At 43.1% G+C, this 20,339-nt stretch overlaps 1 protein-coding gene across 7 annotated transcripts in view; it reads left to right on the top strand.

Moving 5' to 3' along the window:
• The window catches only part of CELSR1 (cadherin EGF LAG seven-pass G-type receptor 1), a 162,091-nt gene extending 144,524 nt beyond the window's left edge, over nt 1-17,567 (top strand). For 2 of the 7 annotated variants that reach the window (XM_015628139.3, XM_015628138.3), the window contains exons 26-35: nt 5,535-5,647; nt 6,906-6,985; nt 8,353-8,479; nt 10,388-10,513; nt 10,823-10,959; nt 11,432-11,535; nt 12,309-12,476; nt 13,322-13,564; nt 13,872-14,136; nt 15,337-17,567. In XM_015628139.3, the coding sequence (XP_015483625.1) occupies nt 5,535-5,647; nt 6,906-6,985; nt 8,353-8,479; nt 10,388-10,513; nt 10,823-10,959; nt 11,432-11,535; nt 12,309-12,476; nt 13,322-13,564; nt 13,872-14,136; nt 15,337-15,361 (1,388 nt within the window). In that variant the 3' untranslated portion in view covers nt 15,362-17,567. Of the gene's footprint in view, nt 1-5,534; nt 5,648-6,905; nt 6,986-8,352; nt 8,480-10,387; nt 10,514-10,822; nt 10,960-11,431; nt 11,536-12,308; nt 12,477-13,321; nt 13,565-13,871; nt 14,141-15,336 lie in introns of those variants that run through there. The other 5 variants (XM_015628135.2, XM_015628134.2, XM_019006701.1 and 2 more) reach the window with 5 other exon arrangements.
• The last annotated feature ends 2,772 nt before the right edge of the window (nt 17,568-20,339 follow it).

Below are 20,339 nucleotides of genomic sequence, written 5' to 3'. Positions count from 1 at the left end.
TCCCATCCCAGACAGCTATGGGTGTTTTCCTGAACCAGGGCAGCACCAAGCCATGTCTAGCAGAAGTCAGCCTGAATTTGGCAGATCTGTGTACCAAATGTCTGTTGCTCCAGCTGAATTGATACTGATGCTTATCCAATAACCGAAACATAACTGCACAGATTAAATCAGGATTTGGTAACACAGCTTGGGAATAACAGTATTTTAACAACTTTGCAATAGCTTTCAGAATTTTTCCTTCCCTGTGCTGGTACCTCAGATACGGACACAAGGTCTCTCAGAGGTAATTGCCGTGGCTTCTGAAGCAGTGCTGCCTGCCCACAGAGCATTACTGCCCTTCACTGGACATTCCCACTGCCTACTCTCAACCAGCAGTAAATACTCCCTGAAGGGAATTTCTGTTTTATTTGGCACAAAACCAAGCTGGTTTTTACTTAATTTCAGATACAAAGGCTATAACTTCCAGTTGAGGAAAAGTAATGAAAACCTGGAGGCAGTAATCTTTTAAACCGACCCAGGGTGATCTACGGGAGCACATCCATCTCTGCCCTCACCGTGCCTATTTTTGCCATAGACATTTCCAGCGTTACCCTAAGCACACAGGGCTGTGTTAATTCAAGCAGACAGCTCCTCAGGAACTGTGCTTCACAGAGCAGTTGGAGTGGGGTTTTTTGGTTCAACTGTTTCAGCATGTATCTGTTGCCATATGGGAAATCAGATTACAGGCAGGCAGTTAACTTTTTTCTGATTAGTTTTATTTTTGCAGATAATATCATACTGTCAGCAATGGCAGAGATTTAGATGTCTCTGAGATCAAACAAATAGCTATCACTCATGTACACTTTCTAAAATATTATGGGACAGGTTATATTTAAAAATATGTACTTGTTCTTTTTTTCTGTGTGTTTTAAGAAAGTGTAATACCAAATCACAGCATAGGCTGGTACAGGTTAATTTTCAGGGAGCTGGTAAGTTTTTCCATATTATTTTGTGCCTAAGTAATTTCTGCTTCTATCAGTTTATGGTAGAAAGCACAGCCCAGAAGGCTCTGCCATTTTAGATGTACCCCAGACATTTAAAATATAAATTGTCCTTGAACTTATGAAGCAGTTCAGACCTATGTGATTTTTATCAGTACATACAGGACTATTGCAGTGTTTTCAGCAATACTGAAGTGCAGTCATATATTTGGCAGCATCATTTCTAGCAGAAAAGAAGTATCATTAAATAACAAAAACCAATTACATTTCAGAACTAATTATCTTTAGAAGAATTTGGTTGGAAGGGGTTTCTGCTTCAGGTTTACTTTCTCTCCTGAAATCTAAATTAATTCAGACCTTATCAACAGCAGTATTATGCAATTTAAATATCACAAGCATATAATTTCTACATTTTTCTACTTAGATATTGTTCTCTGTGATATGGAACTATTTTGCACTTTTAAAACTTTCCAGGTTGTGTCCTGCAATTTAATCTCTGAATCTACTGAATTTGCAGTTCTGTTTAAATGAAAAGTCAGATTCCTATTACTGAGAAAGGAGATTTTGTGAAGTGAGGGATAAAGAAAATTAAGCCTTTAGTTTGCTCTTCCAGGCTTATAAATCATCTGAAGAGAAAATTGTTTCATCATAAATAGCACAATGTAGGATTTCTTGCCTCTAGATAACTTGTTAATGTACATATTTTAAATAAGCTTCTTTATAAATTTTAATTTATAAACAGTAAAAAGGTTCCAACTTCATAACATGAATCCTAAACATTATTTAAATTTATTTGTGAGAGAAGGATTGTTTATTTTTCTTAATAATGTTATAGTCTAGATATGGGAAGAAATTTTAGTCTTGGAACATGCAGAGGACTTTTTTATTTTAAAGATAAATACCATTTCATCTTCAGCATAGCTATCCTGAGAGGGGGGAAAAAAAAACAAACAAATGAAAACTACAGTAGCAGTGGCTTTTTTTATATTATTCTTTTCTACTTTCTATGCTCAAACTGATATTCATTTCAAGCTGGGACATAATGGTCCTAAGGCATCTGTGATGGGACCAAGCTACTTGAAGAGAACCTTGGCCTTTAGAGAGAGATAAAACTTAGTAAAATACTTACTGAGGAGCACTCCAACCACAAGAACCACACCTAATTACAGCATAGAAATGCAAATTTCCATGTATAAGAATAGAAGTTGGAAGAAGGCTTAAAGCCATGAGAAGAGTGGATCTGGAATAGTCCTCCATTGGGAGTGATAGTGGAACATTTTAAATTTGCTTTAAGCTTGCCCATTTAAAGTGTAGTTTAATCCATCTTGGAGAGGGATTTTATGACTTCCTTGCCACAGGAGCAAAGGGCTGGATTTGGCAGTCAGCAAGCCCCCCCCCAGTTCTGCCTGTCTCTGTGGCAGCACACTAACTGCTTGACATATGTGTGCAGTAACTGCTTTGCCATGGAGACTGCAGCGCTCGTGTTGAAACAGGTTCTTACGCAGCACTAAAACCAATATCCCCCAGAAACTGGCACTTTTCAAATCCTAAGCAAAGCAATGAACCAGGAGAGAGCTGAGGCTGCCCCACAGCTGCCCGAGTCACACGTGTCTGCTGAGCCCTCAGGAGCTCAGAAGGGTCAAGCCATGCCCCTGCTGCAGCCCTTGGCACACTGCTGTGTGTGTGCTGGGGATGGGTGCTGGTCCCCACAGGACTCTTGGCCATAGGACCAGCCCCAGTTCCTGCAAACGTCAGCAAGGTATCACTCAGCCTGCACACTCAAGTCTGTTAAGGGCAGCCAGGCTGCAGCATTTAACTGATGTGCCAAAGTATTTCTCAGTATTTCATTGCATTGGTTTCATTCTGCCTTTGAGTAAAGTGTTATTTCACATGTTGTTGACTGCAGTAATATTTGAACCATGTATCTGAGGACTGCAATTTGCCCCATTTGTTTAATGGAGAACTTTAGGGTAGGATTTTGAGAGTGAAAAAATGTTGCTGTCTGCCAATTACTCATAGGCCAGAGTCCCATTAATGGGGAAATCCAGTCCTGGGAAACAGAGTGTGTCCATAGAATTACATCTGTATAAAATACTTTATGGTCCCTTAATCATTTATGGCTAATTCTTTCTGGATGGCAACTGCTGAAGGGGGTGGTGGAAGGGCCAATGGGAGCAGGAAGGGAGACTAGTCCTATCTCATTCCACATTTCAGTGAAAACAGATCCAATATCCACTGCTTTGCCAAATAGCCAGTTTGGTTTTCATAGACCATAGACCTGTACCAGATGTGAATATTGGCTGTGGGCCAGTTCTAAGCAGCAAGAGTGAAATGCAGCTACCTTTCCCTTTCTCAAGCATGCCTTTCATCAAAGCCTGCAGGCTTCAGTTCAAAAAAAGATGACTCTTAATGCACATGAGCCCTCCTTGCAGAGAGCAGCAAGTTAGCCTTGGCTGCCTCTTGAGACAGGACATACGCTCTTCACAATAGGTGCCCCCCACGCCCAGACAACATGCTGCAGCCACCTGCCATATGTCACTGGCCACAGGCCTCACAAGGATCAGATTCTGTGTCCTGAAGAAGGAAGGTCTGTGCAGACAGGGCACGCCTGCCTCAAAATGGGGAAAGGATCTTTGCACAGGAATTAGCAGGGCCCATTAAAAGAGCTTTAAACTAGGTTTGAAGGTGGAAAGGGATAAAACGAAGCTCACTAGAGGCAACTGAGGGCAGAAAGCCAGTGTTTGTGGGATAGTGTGCTAGTGAGTCCTTCTGTCTGCTATCTCAGTGGAGGCAGGGGTTGGAGATCGATGTGGCAGCAAGGACACAGGTGTGTCTGTGTTAGAAACCATAGTTATCTGTCTGAGGGGGTGTTTTGACTGTCTAGAGCTTGATGTTGGTGATAAAGGAGTTGAGTGCTTATGGGTAAGAATCATCAGGAAGGACAAGACAGATACCACGGTGAGAGTATATTTTAGACCATTCAACCAGGATGAGGAGGCAGAGGAAATATTTTACAAGCAGCTGGGAGAAGTCTCACCATCGCTAGTCCTTGTTCTTGTGAGGGACTTCAACTTAACAGGTGTCTGCTGGGAATACAACACAGCAGAAGAGGTCAAGGATGTTCCTGGAGTGTGTGGAAGAGAACTTGCTTATGCGGCTGATGAGTGAGCCAGCAAAGGGAGATACCCCACTGGACCTGTTCATTGTGAACAGAGGAGGACTGGTGGGTGATGTGATGGCTGGAGAGTGTCTTGGACAGTGATACAAAAAGAAAGTTTTCAGTTCTCTTAGAAGTAGGGTGGGGATTCAGCAGAGCTTCCACCTGGGACTTCCACAAGGCTGACTTTGGCCTGTTTAGAAGCCTAACTCACAAAGTCCCTTGGGAGGCAGTCATGAAGGGCAAAGGAGTCCAGAAAAGCTGAACATTCCTCAAGCAGGAACTCCTAAAGGCACGGGAGCAGGCCATCCCCATGTGTAAACCAATGGGGAAGATCAGCCTGGATGAGGAGGGAGCTTTTGCTGGAGCCAAGGTAAAATGGAGGAAAAAGCAGGCAGCTCAGGAGGACTAAAAGGATGTTGTGATCATCTGTACTCGGCCCTGGTGAAGCCACACTGCGAATCACTTCAGTTTTGGGGCCCTCACTACAGGGAAGATTGGAAAGACTGAGGTGCTGGAGCAAGTTCAGAAGGAGCTGATGAAGGGTCTGGAATGCAAGTCTGATGTGGAGCAGCTTAGGGAGCTGCGAGTGTTTAGCCCACAGAAAAGAAATCTCAGGGGACACCTTATCTGAAAGGTCTTTTCCAACCTAAACAATTCCATGGTTGTATGATTCTGTAGGTCAAAGGCAAATCCAGTCCACCACCATATAGGTGAGGTGGAGGTCACCAAGTCAGACAGCACTGTAAATCAGCAGGTGAAAGCAGGGCTCAGAGACTCCCGTGGAATTGACCAGGTTTTGAAAAATAAAATAATAAAAGGTGTGATTTTAACTCAATTGCCTTGGGGCATTAACTCCATTTCAGACAGTGCCAAAAGCAAGGTGAGGTACCTGGGATGGCAGTTCAAAATTAATCCCACCTGAGCTCAAGCAGTTAACTCCCATAAGTTCTCAGGTTCCTTTGTCTCTGATGTTATTTTGGTGACAGCAAGTTAAAAATGCACTTTTTTTTTTTTCATGGCATAGACATCTCCTCGGTTATGATTCATGTCATTCTGCTGCAGAGGCTTATTGAAATTCCTCAACTTGTCACTCACCCTCAAGGCTCACACTGTGTGAGAATGACTATAAAACTATGCTGAAACAGAATTAATTTGGGACTTGCATTTGTTGTCAGTTTTATGTAGCTGAACTTTGTTCTAGTTGGCAAAACTCAGAGTATTGTTTGATATGAAGTGACCTGGACAAAGATTTTGATTTACAGAAGTTTTATTTCAGTTTTTACCTTCACAGAATTTTCTGTTGAATAAATTTTGCCATGATAATTTTATTTAAAACTACATTTAGTTATAGGCAGCACCTTTCTGATTTACTTTTTCTCCATTTTGTGACACAGGGCTTGCTGTTGGTCTGGATCCACAAGGCTATGGGAATCCTGATTTCTGCTGGCTGTCTGTCCATGACACCCTGATCTGGAGTTTTGCTGGGCCCATTGTAATGGTGGTTGTTGTAAGTAGTGGGAGGTGGCACTCAGAACTGTCTCTTCTTTACTGCTGCCTTTTCTTGTAAGTTTTGTCAAACAGTAGTCAGGCAAAGCAACCATGTTCTTTACATTTGAAGCAAATGTACTCGAACTTGCATCTTTTAATTAAATAGATAAGTCATGATATAAGGTCCTGGAAATCAGAGGGCTGCTTGCCTGTACAAAGATTGCTTGTGGAGCCATAGCTGTGTGGCCAGATATCTGTTTCTCATTTGCCTTGTTCCATTTTTGAAGGGTTAGTTTGTGAGATTAGTGAACAAATTAACAAAATGAGCCATAACAGATCACTTTATCCAGGAGTCCTAAAGGAATATTAAATATTTCCACTTTGAGGAATTTAAAAGAATGAGCTGCTGTTTAACTTTTCCCTTACAGCTTCTCCCTGAAAGTTACCAGAAGATAAATATTCATGGTTTGATTCTTATCTTGAATACCAAATGCAAGTTCTGGTCTCCTCACCTCAAAAAGTAGACCTGGAAGCCATGTAGGTTATGGTCACAAGTCATCAGAGACATGGGACTGCCCCCACTGGAGGGCCAACAGGTGGACTAGGAGTCTTAAGCCTAGAGAAATGAAAGCTGCAGAGAAGGGGGGAAGGAGGAGCCTGTAATAGTGTGTTGGTCTGGAGAAAATGGCTGTGGACTCAACTATTCAAAGTCTTTTCCAACAGAAGCAGTAGCAGGAGGCAGCAGATCTAGCAGAAACAGGACAATGGCAGTGGTAAAACTCTATATGGTTTTCAAAAATGAACGATGGGACAAATTCTCAGCATTAATGTTCACTACAAGTGATTAAGTAGAAATGCACCACCAACCTAGTACATCCCAGCTGACATAGAAATCAGTGGAGACTGGAGTTTTATTCAGAGTAATTATCACTGTATGCTCATCTAGAAGATATTCCTGAATTCTGGTTTGACCTAGCTGGAACAAGATGCTGGGCTGAGATAGACACTGGTTAGGACAAGGACAGCCATTCTTGATCTCTCAAGCATCTTTGCTTAGAGTTGTCTTACTGAGTTTCATCCAGATCAAGTGCCAGGATGTCCTTGACTATGTTGCCTTGAAACAAGGTGAATCTTGGAATTTAGAGACCTATCAGTTGAACAAAAAGTATTCCTGGTGCCACAAACTATTTTAGGATTAAATTTGCATTGTTATTGAAAATAGAACTGTAACAAATACACAGTAAGAATCCATGCTTTTATTTCAATTTCCCTTTCAGATAAACACTGTCATCTTTATACTAGCAATGAAAGCATCATGCAGGCGAAGGCAACGTTCATTTGAAAAAACAGGAGTCATGTAAGTTTGAGTTCAAAAACCTCTAGAAGTTCTGACCAGAAATAATAAAAGACAGAATTGCCTAAAATCAAGTTTTGGAGCAGGAAACAATGGTTTTTTGGAGGAGAGTGTTGGTAGAGGCAATTGGAGCTGCTTCACCCCGCCCACTCCTGGAGGTGCCCAGGTGGACATAATTCTGTGTCTCCCTGTGCTTGTCCATGGCTCAGAAAGGTCTCCCCTCTCAAGTGTCTGGGTTACCAGCTGTGTCATGGCAGAGACCCACTGACACTCCCATGCTGAGGGCCAGCCTCCCTGCATCCCATGCTCAGTGGGATGAGAGCATCACAAGTTGCAACCTGCCACCTTCTTGAGCTGCTGTGGTAGCCTGTTCTCATTAACATCTGTTTTGCCCAAAGCTCAGAATTTACCTGTGAACTCAAATGGGATTAGCTAGTGGCAGTGCAGCCCCTTAGGTTCTTTTTTTTCCAATGAGATAGCTGTATGAGATTTCAAATGGCTGCTTTTCATTATTTTTTTCAGCTCTGGCTGTAGGGTGCTGCATACACATTGGCATGGCTTTTCCACCCCGATGTCCCTGGAGCTAGACTTTATGGCTCTCTGAACCCTAACACTAACACTAAGCTTAATAAAAACTAGAATCTGAGCCTCCCGTCATGCAACATGGGTGGCCCAGTTAATAAAAGTGTGGAAGGAGCAATGTTGGTGCAGTGCCATGCTCCCCTTGGCATACCCTTTCCAGCCCCAGTTTTCATGCAGCTAGAAGCTTTGTGCATTCTGAACCCTGACTCCAATAGTGTCTGGGTGTTGTGGATGATGTCTGTCTAAATCTCCCTAAACCAAGGAGTATAATTGCTGCCTAATGGAAGCAATTTTACTCATAATATAAAACTTTTGCCACTAGATTTGTTTTTGTCTTTTGAAAGTGTCTGTGGAAATTGTATCTTTGAGCAAACAAATATTCCCTGAGTGCCCTAAATCCAAAGCCTTGGGTCATAATGTTGGGAAGGAATGTGAGAGTGAAGTCGACAAACTGAAATGAGATGGACATGGCCATTTACTGCCCAGATGTGTTCCTCAGAATCATCAAGGCTGAACAGCATGGGCTTGTAAAACAGTTAGATTAGTTTGAAGAAAGTCTTGGAAATGAACTTGGACAGAAATCACTTTTTTAACATGAACATGCTAAACTGTGGAGTGTTGTTTTGAGAGAATTGGAAACTGGGAGCTGGTGAACACTGTTCTAATTTTCCCAAAGGGCTTTTCCACTTGCTAAGTTGTTGGGCACATAACACCATCCATGGGGAGAAGCTGGGCTGTTCTCTTGTATCCCATCACACTGCAAATGTCCATCTGTGTTTGCTTCACAGCTCTGTGCTGCGGACTGCGTTCCTGCTCCTGCTGCTCATCAGCGCCACGTGGCTGCTGGGGCTCATGGCAGTCAACAGCGACGTCATGACATTTCACTATCTCTTTGCCATTTTCAGCTGCCTGCAGGTAAGCTGGGTAGCATCTTGTCTATGGTAGACCTTGGTGAGCACACTATCACACCCAGACCTCCAAAAATCTGCTCAATATGAGCTAGCTTTAGAAAAATAGAGATCTCAAGGGCAATTGTTGCTTTCTCTTCTCAAGAAGAGGGTTCTGTTCACCAAAACTATAATTTTGAGTAATTATGTCTCTCACTTTCAGTCATTCTGAAGGTAAATGCAGTACCATAGTAACCTGTGACAGTAGGCACTTACACCTCTGTCTTTCAAGAGACAAAGTCTTTGTTACTGTGTTCTGTGTGATTCTTGTTAAGTCATTCTGTTGCTATCACGAACAAGAGACTGCTATATTTCATCCAGAGTCAATTGCTCCAGGTTCAAGGCTTTCACAAATTAAGTTACTGTTTAAATAAATGAAACAAATAAGGATTTTCAAATATAATGTGAGTTGTGTTAGGGTTTTCCTGGGTTGCCTGTCCCAGTTTACACAGTTGTTGATTAAAGATGCAGAAAGTAGTGATTTGTGGGAGACCTGGCATGGAAGTAGTCACAGAGCTTCATGTGCATGTGAATGTGACCAAGGATGACAGTAATTACCCTAGCAGGTGCCTGCAGTACTAAAGCAGCTACTGCAGGACACTCAGCTGCAGCACAGCAGCCACAACTTGCAGCTACAGAGAAAACAAAGTCTGATGGGTCTCCTTTGGAGACAGCTATCAGGGCCCTGGAAGCACAGCAGATAGGTCAGCCTGGAGCAAGGTGATTTTGCCACTGCAGCTAGTGTGCTCTGAAACAATTGCACTGACTCAGGCTGTAAAACCAGGCTTCCATAAATCTAAAATAAAATTAAACTAAACATAAACCTGATGAGGGGGACAAAGGTCAGCAGCCGGAATTCTCCAAACTTGCCCAGGGAGGCACAGTGGTATGTGACATTTCACATCACTGCCTTCTTTGAACTTGTATTTTTAAAGAGACATTTATGTGAATTTTATTAATGAATAATCCCAAAGTGCTAGCACCAGCTAAGATCACATTTGATTGAATGTTAAGAAAGTGAGCTTGAAGTTTAAAGTTACTCTAAGTCAATTGCTTTGGCTGAAATCATGAAATTCAGGCTTCTTATGATGTTGGTACAGCTGCAACTTCATGACTATTGGCTTTTCTATACTGTGTGTCCAACCAAAGTTGATAACAATTTGGCAGCTGCATTAATTCCCTCAGAGCAAGTACATCTGAAGGCACACACATGTGTGTTCCCTGCCCCCAGAAAAAGCTGTTAATGTGTGTTCCTGGCAGCCAACAACTGCCCAGCCCTGGGGACTTTACTGGTTTTCCCACCAGAGGTATTGCTAAACCAAGGAACTTAGGCGATAAAATTTGGGACCTATTTGCACCCAGTACCTCTTCACATCTCCCAAGGCCTTCTAAAATTCTCATAGATGCAGTATTAAAGGCAACTTTCACAGAAGTTGCCTATTTCCAGAGGCCTTCACTAAAGTCTGTGATATTTTTCATGTGCTGCTATTGGTTTTTTCTCATCATCTGTGTAAAAGCTCCAAAATCCCAAATTCTAAAATCTCTGCAATGTTTTCCAGTGGAACATTGAGGTTCCCTTTGGATTTCTTCCCAAATCAAGCTGTGCTCTGTAAATTCTGGAGAAACACATATTTTCTATATTTTCCCAGGCCTTTAATGCACATTTGAACTTGGAATCAAACTACGAAGAAGTGCTAGGAGGTCAGTCAATGCCATTTCAGTCAAGGAAGAAAATATTTCTTGCTTTTGAAATACACTGTAATGGACTACAAACTAGAACTCAGGGGTTGTTTCAAAATGGATGCTCTCTAATATCCATATTTGCAATGTGGTAGTAGTGAAGAATTTACATTTTCCTCTCTCTAAAATTATCCAGGGGCTGTTCATTTTCTTCTTCCACTGCGTATTTAACAAAGAAGTGAGAAAGCACTTGAAGAACACTTTAACTGGAAAGAAACCTCTTCCAGATGATTCCACTGCAACAAGAGCTACATTGTTAACTGTAAGAAAAAAAGCATTGGGATTAAAAACATCCTCTTGCTGGTAGAAGTTACCTAAAATAAACTTATAGGTGGCTCGCCTGTAATTAAGTGAACTGGATGATTGCTTTCAGTGAATTGTACAAAGATTACTGATGGCTTCTCTAGAAAATTTGGATTATTATTTTAATTTAAACATTTGAGAGAAAATAATTATTTTCCCTGGCATCAAAACCCATTTTGTTCTTTGAAACATAATACATTTGTGGGTAACATGAACTTCTGGAAGGATCATTCACTATGGCTTTATGTCCTTTTTTTTTCCCTTTCAGCGATCTCTGAACTGTAACAACACGTATATAGAAGAGCCAAACATGTATCGCACAACTATGGGGGAGTCCACTGTCTCCCTAGAAAGCACCGTCAGGTCAGCCAAGAGCCACAATAGCTACCTTGCTTATATTCTCAGGTAATCTGGTGGCAGGTGCATGGCTTTCAGGTGCTTGCCTTTCCCTTTTTTATTGCTCTTGTGGAAACCAGAATTCTGGTTCAAATGCTACTTGGTTTGTCTTAACAGTTCTGTTTCATGTGACTGTCGTGCTCTTTGGTGCATTTTCTGTGGCATGTGTCTTCAGGGCAGGGTTCCAACAGCACAGTGGTGAACCCAAGAGTGATGTTACCTATATGGACTGTGCTGCTTGCCTGTTATAATTCAGATGTGTCTCAAGGAGTACAGTTTAGCTCATTAGCTTTAGGCTTTTTCAGAGTGTGATTCATGTGGCAGAAGGCAGCTACATCAGGATAACCTCTGTCTCACCATAAAGTGACTGTGCAGTCAAGCACAGGCTGGCTGGCATCCCTTGCATCTGTCTGCATGTCTGCCTTGTTGTTAAGAACAGTAAAGTGACCAAGAAGGTTGTCCACTGTTTTTCTTCTCAAAGGGATGAGGCTGCTCATAAACTCAGTGGATCCTCAAGCCAAGCAAGGGCTGGTCAGACTGAAGCAGATTCCTCCATTTTTCATAGGAATCCATCTAAAACCAATGGTAAGAATAATTTCTAAATGTTTTGACCCATTTGTGCACCTTCTTCTCATCACTTTCTTTGAAGTCTTCTGTAACCGAAAGAATAATTAGAATAATTAGATGTTCTCATCCTCATTATGCTGTTGGCATAACAAGCTATGCAATGGCTGCCTTACAAGGAAATCTTGGAATAGAAGTGTCATATATCTGCTGCTTGTGATGATTGAATTTTTATCTGATGCTGTCACAGCTGTTGACAGTTTGTGGAGTCCCCTTTCTTCCTCACAAATTATGTACTGTTGCTCTTGATTTTTAGTTGAAGAAATTTTAATGTTTGAGGCAATATTCTGCTTTACTGCTCTGTGGTTTGTATAAAAAAAGAGAAGTTCCTCTTGTCTGATTTCCTTTCATTTTGGTCTTGATGTTCCATTTTGTTCCCTTGTAGCAGTTTTTAAGTTAAGTGCATTTCAGGTTCTTGGTATTTCTAGATATCCTGTGTGTTGTGTTCACTGAGATCCAATAGAGTTACAGTTAAAAACATGTTCCCACTCTGTCCTGCATGTCCTGTGTGTGTAAAAGATCCTGCCCACTAGCTGGGCTGAGTAGTTGTGCTTCCCATTGGTTGTGCTGCGGTCCTTCTGAAGTTATCCTATAAACACTTACTGATGTAAGTCATTCCTGTCACGGCCTGAACCAGATACCTGCCTTTCCTTTCTCCTTGTGCATTTGTCAAGGAGATTTGTCCAGCTCCTATTTACACTTTGACCACTGTGTTTCCCCATCCACATTTGCAGAGCACGATTCAGACTCTGACAGCGAGCTGTCCCTGGATGAGCACAGCAGTTCTTACGCCTCCTCCCATTCATCCGACAGCGAGGAAGATGGACTCGAGACAGACAAGAAGTGGAACACATCTGCTTCCAAAAACAATGAACATGGCCCACTCCACAGCACACCCAAAGGTATTCCCAGTTTAAGGGGAGGGCAGTGATGCTCTAAAATAGCTTTAGATTAGATGGGATAAATTTGCCACACTACCATTCGACTGAGGCAGCATCTCTACCTCTGTGTCTTGCTTCTGTAGAGATCCTTCTTGTTTCCAGCTTAGAGACCTTTCCTCTTCCAAAGGCTTGTTCACAGGGGTGACTGAGTACCAAATCACACAGAATGCTGAATGCCTTATGGCAGAGTGAGTTTTGCAGGCAGGTCCCCAAAGCACTTGGACATGGCATTACCAAGCCACCAAAATCTCATATGAAAAAGAGGAGAAAGAAGCCACTTGTTTTGAGGACAGGGGGAGGAAATGCCTGCCTCTCCTCATGCAATAAAGGCATTGGTTGGTGTTGGGGAGGTCCTGGACCTAAAAAGTTGGCAATCATTGACCATTAATATAATTTCTGTGTGTCAGGGTGCAGGCATTTCTAAACACAGTTGGTCCTGTAATAATGAAAGGCAACTTTGAATGACAAACATCCAGGCTGTGTCCTGTGTCTCTTCACAAATACAGCACAGGGTGCCTGGGGTGCAGAAACCAACCTCCCCAAGGTGGGGGTCTTTGACCCTGGAGAGCTTAGAGGGCAGGTTTGCCTCACACTTCTCCATAATGGAGCTGGCAACCTTGCTCTGGGAAGGATTTGGACACCCTGCCATCCTATCAGGAAATTTTGGGGGATTTAATGCACCGAGGGCAGTGCAGTCCAACATGGACCAACTGAAGGATTGCTCTGGTTTGATACACAGAGGCCAGGCAGTGGTTGAGAGGACATACCAAAAGTGTTTCTCGAGCTAGTGTTTTTTTGCGTTGCAGTTGATACCCTTCCCAATCATGTGAAACCCTATTGGCCCACAGAGTGCGTAACAGCCAGCGATGGCGAGGACCCCAGTAGGAAACAAAAACTCAAAGTAGAGACCAAGGTCAACGTAGAGCTTCACAGGGAAAACCAGGTGAACCACAGCAATGAAGCACCACAGGACAAGGAGAACGAAGGGCAGCAGAAGGAGAACAGACCTCTGGCCCACCAGAATAACCAGCAGCCGGAACAGAGGAAAGGTAGCACAGCCAACCCAGCCTCACAGTTGGATTGGGAGACTGGGGGGTTAAGAAGCATTAATTAGTTTAAAAGGTAGCTCTGTCAGGGAAAAATACTTTCCAAATGGCTCTAACCTGTATAGCCAGATACACTATGGGAAGCTAGTAGGTAGTTGCTGAAGTCTAATCGTTTTGGTTATGAAATGAAGTGCCAAACAAGGAGTCTTAGTAAGAAATAGAGAATGTAGCATCTTGAATGTGCTTAGCTTGAGAAATGAAATTACTGATAGACTTTAAAAGTTTTATTTTTCCCTCTTTTCCTTAACAGGCATCTTAAAAAATAAAGTTACCTACCCTCCCCCACTGGTGGATAAGAACATGAAGAATCGTTTGCGGGAAAAGCTGTCGGATTACAATCAGAGCACAGTCTCATCCAGGACTACTTCCCTAGGGACAAATGAGGGGGTCCGCTCTCCTTCGGACTCAGGGGTAACAGTAAAAAATGTTCGCAGGGAGCAGTCTCGAGACCAGCTCAATGGCATGGCCATGAACCTCCACGTGGGAACAGGACATGCTGACACCTCAGACTCAGAGTAAGTGCCGCATCAGGTTGCCCTGACCGACCTCCTTTGGTCTCACCCTTCACCTTCCAACCACAGACTCACACATGAGCAAAAACTTTCCTCTGGTGACTGGCCAGAGTCCTTTACCAGTGACTGTCTTGCTGGTTTGCCATTGCCTTGTGCCCAGGCCATGTGTTTCAGTGATGAGAAGGCCAAAAGAGGTGTCGCGGGCATGGTGCTGTGACAGACACCTGCTACTGGGTCACCCTGGCAGGCTCTGAACTGGCAGGCTGATGTGGTACTGGCACACTTGGACAGGAGCAGCCGTGCTCTGCCCAGACTTGGGTGGGGAAAGGCACAAGGCTGTGGGGGGCGTGGTGTGAGTGTCCATCTGGGCAGAGAGAAACCATGGCAGAGGCAGGAGATCTCAAGGCTGGAGACAAAACCAAACTACTGACCCTAAATTACCAGGCATGTGATTCCCACCTGCTGTACGGCAATTGGTGTGTGAGTTTACCATTGTAAACTAAATCAAATATAAACAAAAGGTTGACCAAGCTCTCAGCCAAAGGGAATTCTCAGAAACCTCATTACTCATCATAATTCTTGCATTTTAAATTAAGACAACAGCCATATGTAAAGTCTCTGCAGGCATTTTATGCATGTAGTCTCATTTTTTATTAACATGAATAATAGTCTTACTCTTTCACCAAACCGAGAGAAAATTTCTCCCCCAGCTTTAACTCTGGCACTGTTCCACCAGGCTTTAAATACCCCTGTTGTCTGGGTGCATAGACCATTCCCACCTCACTATAAAAACAGATCTTCAGATTGCTGGGAGTTGGCTGATGAAATAGATCCTGGTTAGCCAGGAAACATGGATGTTTTGAATAAGCCATAAGTGAATAAGCTGGTACCAGGTAACACAGTCATTACTAGAGAATAATTCACCAGCTTGTACTAAGCAACTGTGTTATCTCCAAAGCTTTGGCATGGTGGAAAGCTCTGCTGTTGGCAGCAGATTGCATGAATCCATCTGATACACCAGGCTTCTAACAGCTTGTGAGATCTGTATGTGGACCTTGCATCCTCAGCTAAGCATTAGACAAACACAAGCCTTCTTCACAGAGCATGAGCCCTTACTAAGAACGATTAGGTGGGTTTGGGTGGAGTGGTTTTCCTGTGCCTGTTTAACCCTAAGCCTGCATGATCACTTCTTCTCACTAACAGAGGCAGTAATGAAACTTCAATTTGAACCATCAGGAAATTGTGATCACCTCTGCACGGTTCCGACTCCTCTCCGCGGGGTCACCACCTCGGACTTCATCAGAGTGGCCACACGGTGAGGAGGATGAGGTGGGCATCCATTCCCACGTGGTTTCACATTCTGGCAGACTCCTGACTGCTCCTGGCGCAGACACCGTGCCTGGCTGCACTTGCAATAAATAAGGGCTCTGTGTGGTACAGCCCTGCCACAGGAACCCATGCTGAAAACATGGAAATGGCCCCAGGGATGCACTGTGATGGACAGATACCTGTGCACGGTGCAGACAGTGCTGCAGGGGTTGCTTGTTACAGGGGAGAACCAAGGAAAAACACATTGTTTCCTAGTGGACCTACAATAAGCCTGAAGACAAAGCACTAGGAGGTGTCTCTTGTGGAGTTTTGATGGCTACAGCATAAACCCTTGAGGTTGCTGAGCTCTAGGGAGGAATATCACAACAAGTGTCCTTTGGTTTCTATGCCAGCATCTCTGTCCACCCCCCTACAGACACGTCGTCTTAAGAAAAGAAAGTTCTTTATATATATATATATAAAAAGTGTAGATACTTTTATATATTTTGTATGGTGTTTCTAAAGAAAAAGTTCCTTTGTATATTTTACATTTATACTGATCTTCTTAATTTGATAATAGGAAATCAATTAAAAAGATGTTTTGATATTTTTTATATAAACATTGCACAATTTTACTTGAATTTGGCGTTTGATAAGTAACTGAGGTTTGCATGGAAGCCACCTTCAGACACAATGCAGTTTTCAAAGTAATACAGTAAAGATCACATCAAAATCCATGACTATAATTTATAAGTTTTGTTAACAAATTTTGGAACACTTTAAGGGCACAATACGTTTTCCTCATAACCTCTACTAAACCCCACAAAAATTAGGTTTTTTTCATTTTTTTGGTATTATGATCTCTTCCCAGAGAGAAGTGCATTCAAGTGCATTGAAGTGTTCAGGAACTGAAATTCAGGACTACACATATATTTGTGTAAGGTTTCAACACAATCCTTATCTGGAAGAAGTCAAATCAGTATTTCTCTTACCAAGAACAAGAAAATAATTGGTGTGGTTGTATGATAGCTTTTGACCTGGTCTGGTTTTGCAACAAACCAGCACTCTGCATGTCCCAAGGAGAGGGCCCTCCTTCCATGGCTCAAATTCTGCCTCAAGTGCAGTATTTTTTCTCTTTTTTGCTCACTGGATTCAGCACATTGCTAATCAAAGCAGAAATACAAGACTTAGAAGGTGTCCAAATTTGACTACCCAGCTCTTAGACAAAGCCCTGGCCTTCTTGATATTTCAGAAAGCTCATGGAAGGCTTAAGGTTTCATGTTTCCCACAAAACGTGCTGATTTCACAAGTATAGGAAGGTTAAGAGTGACCTGTCTGCTGTCTTCACCTTCCTGCAATGTTTACAAAAAGAGGAAAAGTAAGATGTGGAAAAGTTTGCATCCAACAGTGTGAGCCAGAGCTCAGGCAGTGGCTCCCGTGGTGGGAATACGTGACTCCAAGGATGACAGTAGTGTGCCTGTGCCTGTTGTCTGCCAACAAGGCTTTCAGGAGCTCCTTGCTCACCACAGCAGCCCTTTTGGGAAGATATTGGCTATTATTCGTGCAAATGGGTGTGAAAGGGAAGAAACAGAAAAATGGAGCTAAATAAAATGCAGGAGTTGAGGAAAAGATGAGAAACTGTATACTGTAATCTCTGTTTCATTGTATTCCTGTGCATTTTCAAAGTATCGAGGAGGCCTTTGGAAGGGGAAAGGGAGGAAAGATGCTGTTCCTTTAAAATTTATGCAACATACTGTGTGACATTTTCTGACAGAAAAAAGATTTGAATGTTTTAAGGGTCTGGCACTTGGCTGTGTGCTCAGGCATTGTGTATAACCCATGCTAGTTGTTCTTACATCTGTGTATGTATATTTTGTCCCAGTGAGATGTAGGTAGTTTTTATTTTGATCAGAATTGTCGCAGTAAATGAGGGTCAGTTGTATTAATGACAAAAAAATTAAAACCTATTTTTATGACTTTTTAAAAGCTTTATGGCAGATTAGACACTGGAAGTTTGTTTGTTTTTTTTTTAACAAATGTATATTTATTAATGTGCAGAACACTGGAATTGCAGCACAGATGAAAGGAGAATTTACAATAAATTAAGAAATGTTTTTGAACTTGTATTCTTCCTCTGGTGGTTTATTTTTAAGTGCAGCACAGATGATGAGGGTCCAAGTGGCATTTCCTGGGGATTAGCAGGAGCAGGAACATGCAGGTACCCATCTCTCACTGAGGCAGCAGAGGCTGTAAAGCACCAAGCAGCCAGTGCACACCCCCCTGCAGCCCAGGGCGCTGTGCTGGCACAGGATGCTGCGGCGTGCGTCGCATTTCAGTCCAAACCTGCGGAATTTTTCACATGTGGGAAATGCTCCATGGAAGAGAAATGCCCTCTGCTAACCCAGAGCAAAGCAGATGACCAGGAAAGCATCAGAAAAGGACATGTGAGAGCAGCTCCAAGGGAGTGGCAGCCAGCCAGAGGGCCTTCTCGTTCGGTCTGGGCTCTGTCCTTGGCTCTCCCAAGCCAGCTGAGGCCAAGCCATGGTCCTGTTCACTCAGTCCTTTCCAGGCTGTTGTGCAAGTCCTCATTCATGCATCTCACAGGACACAGCAGTGACCTGCACATCTTGTCAGCTATCTGGAAATAAAAGTATTTCTCAGTTTCAACTGTCCAGTGTCAAGCCAGGTGGAGAGCGCCTGGCTACTGATTTAGGAGCAAAATCAAATCTTCAAGATCTTCAAAACTGAAGAAACAGCTCTGCCAAAACTTGCAACGAAACAAATTGCAGTGATTATCCCAAAGGGAAACTTCTAAATTTTATTGTGTCAGTGCATTACTTGGTAGAACATTTGAGCTTTTTCTCAAGTATTAGTTCGCCATTGTGGAGAAGCAGAAATAAGCCTCAGGCTTTCACATAGGCAGGTTCGTTAAGGGAGAGACCAGCCCTGTGATCCTGTCTCCAGCAGCAACCTACAGCATATGTTTAAGAAAAGAGGATTATCAGCCACACATTACATGGCAAGGTGGCCCTGCTCCCAGCTCTCTGCAGCTCAGGACTTCCCAGAGGGAGGGGTTGTGTTTGTCTCCAGCAACCCATATATTTCCCTCATATATCTCTCATGTCATTTTGGATTCATTTAAACTTCTAGTACACAGTGGGCTGCCGGATTCAGTCACAAGCAGCAAGAAAAGTTTCTTCCTTCAGCTTCATGCCTGTCCCCTACAATGGACACCTTTGCTGCTTGCAGCAGAAGAAGCAGTGAGAATAATCTCTCAGTCAGCTTCTCCAGGTCAAAGAGAGAGACAGACTCTGTCCTAGAGCACTTGAGTAATCTCTTTCCAGCTGGGCAGCTTGGATCTCTGTAACTGTTCCATGTGCAGAAACACTGCTGTAACTTTTACTCTTCCTTCTTGTCCTTCCTCAACCCATTTCCAGGTCAACTATAGCCCTTTTGGTGGTGGCAGGGAGAGAAGAGACCAGAGCAGTCCACAAAATGCAAGCAGTAGGCCTGCCAACACCCCCAAAAAAAAGGATTTTAATTTTTAAAAATCTCTATTTCATTCACTTTTCCTGTCCTAATCTTTACAATTATTTGGCCTAAGCAAATTGTAGAAAAAAAAATCCTTAAGAGATGCACCACTGGCAGCAGCATGGCATGGTAAGGCTGCAGTAACATAAGCAGTCCCAGCCCCTTCAACTATTCAATATACTCAAATATATTCAAATATACTCAGGGATCTGTCTTAAACAATAATCCCAGTGGAATTGCCAGTAGCCTGCAATAGTATTTCTGAGGATGATGAGTTCCCTTGTCTGAATCCTTATGCCATGCTTAGGGACAGAGCCCACCCAGCTGCAGAGGATGTTCCTGCCAAGGAGATCCCCAGCATCCCTGGTGAGGTATCACCACTGTCCACACCAACACCACCCACAGCACAAGGAGCAGTCTGGGATGCATTTGGGTCTCACAGCCTCTTCTGCAGAGGTTCTGCCCTGCCTTTATGCTCCTGTTTGCACATGTGCAACTCACTTCTCCTCCCTAAAAGAAGCAATTTCTGGTAGACTCATTTTCCATTTTAGTCTATTGATTTTTGGATCCATTCTCCAGTTTCTCATAGTCATTTTGGATTTTAGTCCTATTCATGAGGATGCCTGGAGGCAGCATCTGCAACCTTTACAAGCTACCTTTTATTTCTTTTTCAAACCATGAATGAAAATATCAAATAAAACTGAGCCCAAGAGGGTTTTTGTAGCACTTCTCTTCTTGCCAAGCAAGTTTTGCACCTTCCTCGTATTGATTAACATCAGCTGCACTGACAGTGTTTTGTGTGTGGGAATAGAGTGTGGGGCAGTGTCAAACCATTAACTGAAGACATGTTCCATCTGCTGCTGCCACTCCTTTATCCACTGTGCCAGGCATTGTATTAAATAAAACTAGATTAATCTGAAGTGTGTGTGGCTAAGGAACCATGTTAATTCATGACTGTCTTCTAAATACTTGAAAGCATTTTTAGGTGCCCCCAGGAGCCCCCCAGAGCTCTGTACTGTGCTGGTGTGTCCCCTTCTGCCTTGCTCAGACAACTGCTGCTGCCATCCCTCTGCTCAAAGATACTTCTGAATAAAGTATCCACTCCTTCACACTCAAGTTTTGCACAGCCTGAACATATTGCCTTTATTTGAAGGGAGAGACAGACTGATTTCCCTGCAGACTGATGCTTCATGGAGATGCTGTGAGAGCCCAGCCTCTGCACTGGGTCATGAGACACTGTAGAGTTGGAGCAGCTCTCTCTCTCTCTCTCAGGGAGAAAGCTGTGCTTAAGGTGAGAGGTGTCCTGTCTCTGACAGCTGCCACGTGTCCCAGGGCCATCCCCACCCAAAACATGGGGCTGCTCTGCC

This window comes from Parus major, chromosome 1A (genome assembly GCF_001522545.3).
Source record: "Parus major isolate Abel chromosome 1A, Parus_major1.1, whole genome shotgun sequence".
NCBI classification, from domain to species: domain Eukaryota; kingdom Metazoa; phylum Chordata; class Aves; order Passeriformes; family Paridae; genus Parus; species Parus major.
The sequence above is the reverse complement of the archived record's forward strand: the minus strand, read 5'-3'. Positions and strand labels throughout refer to the sequence as shown.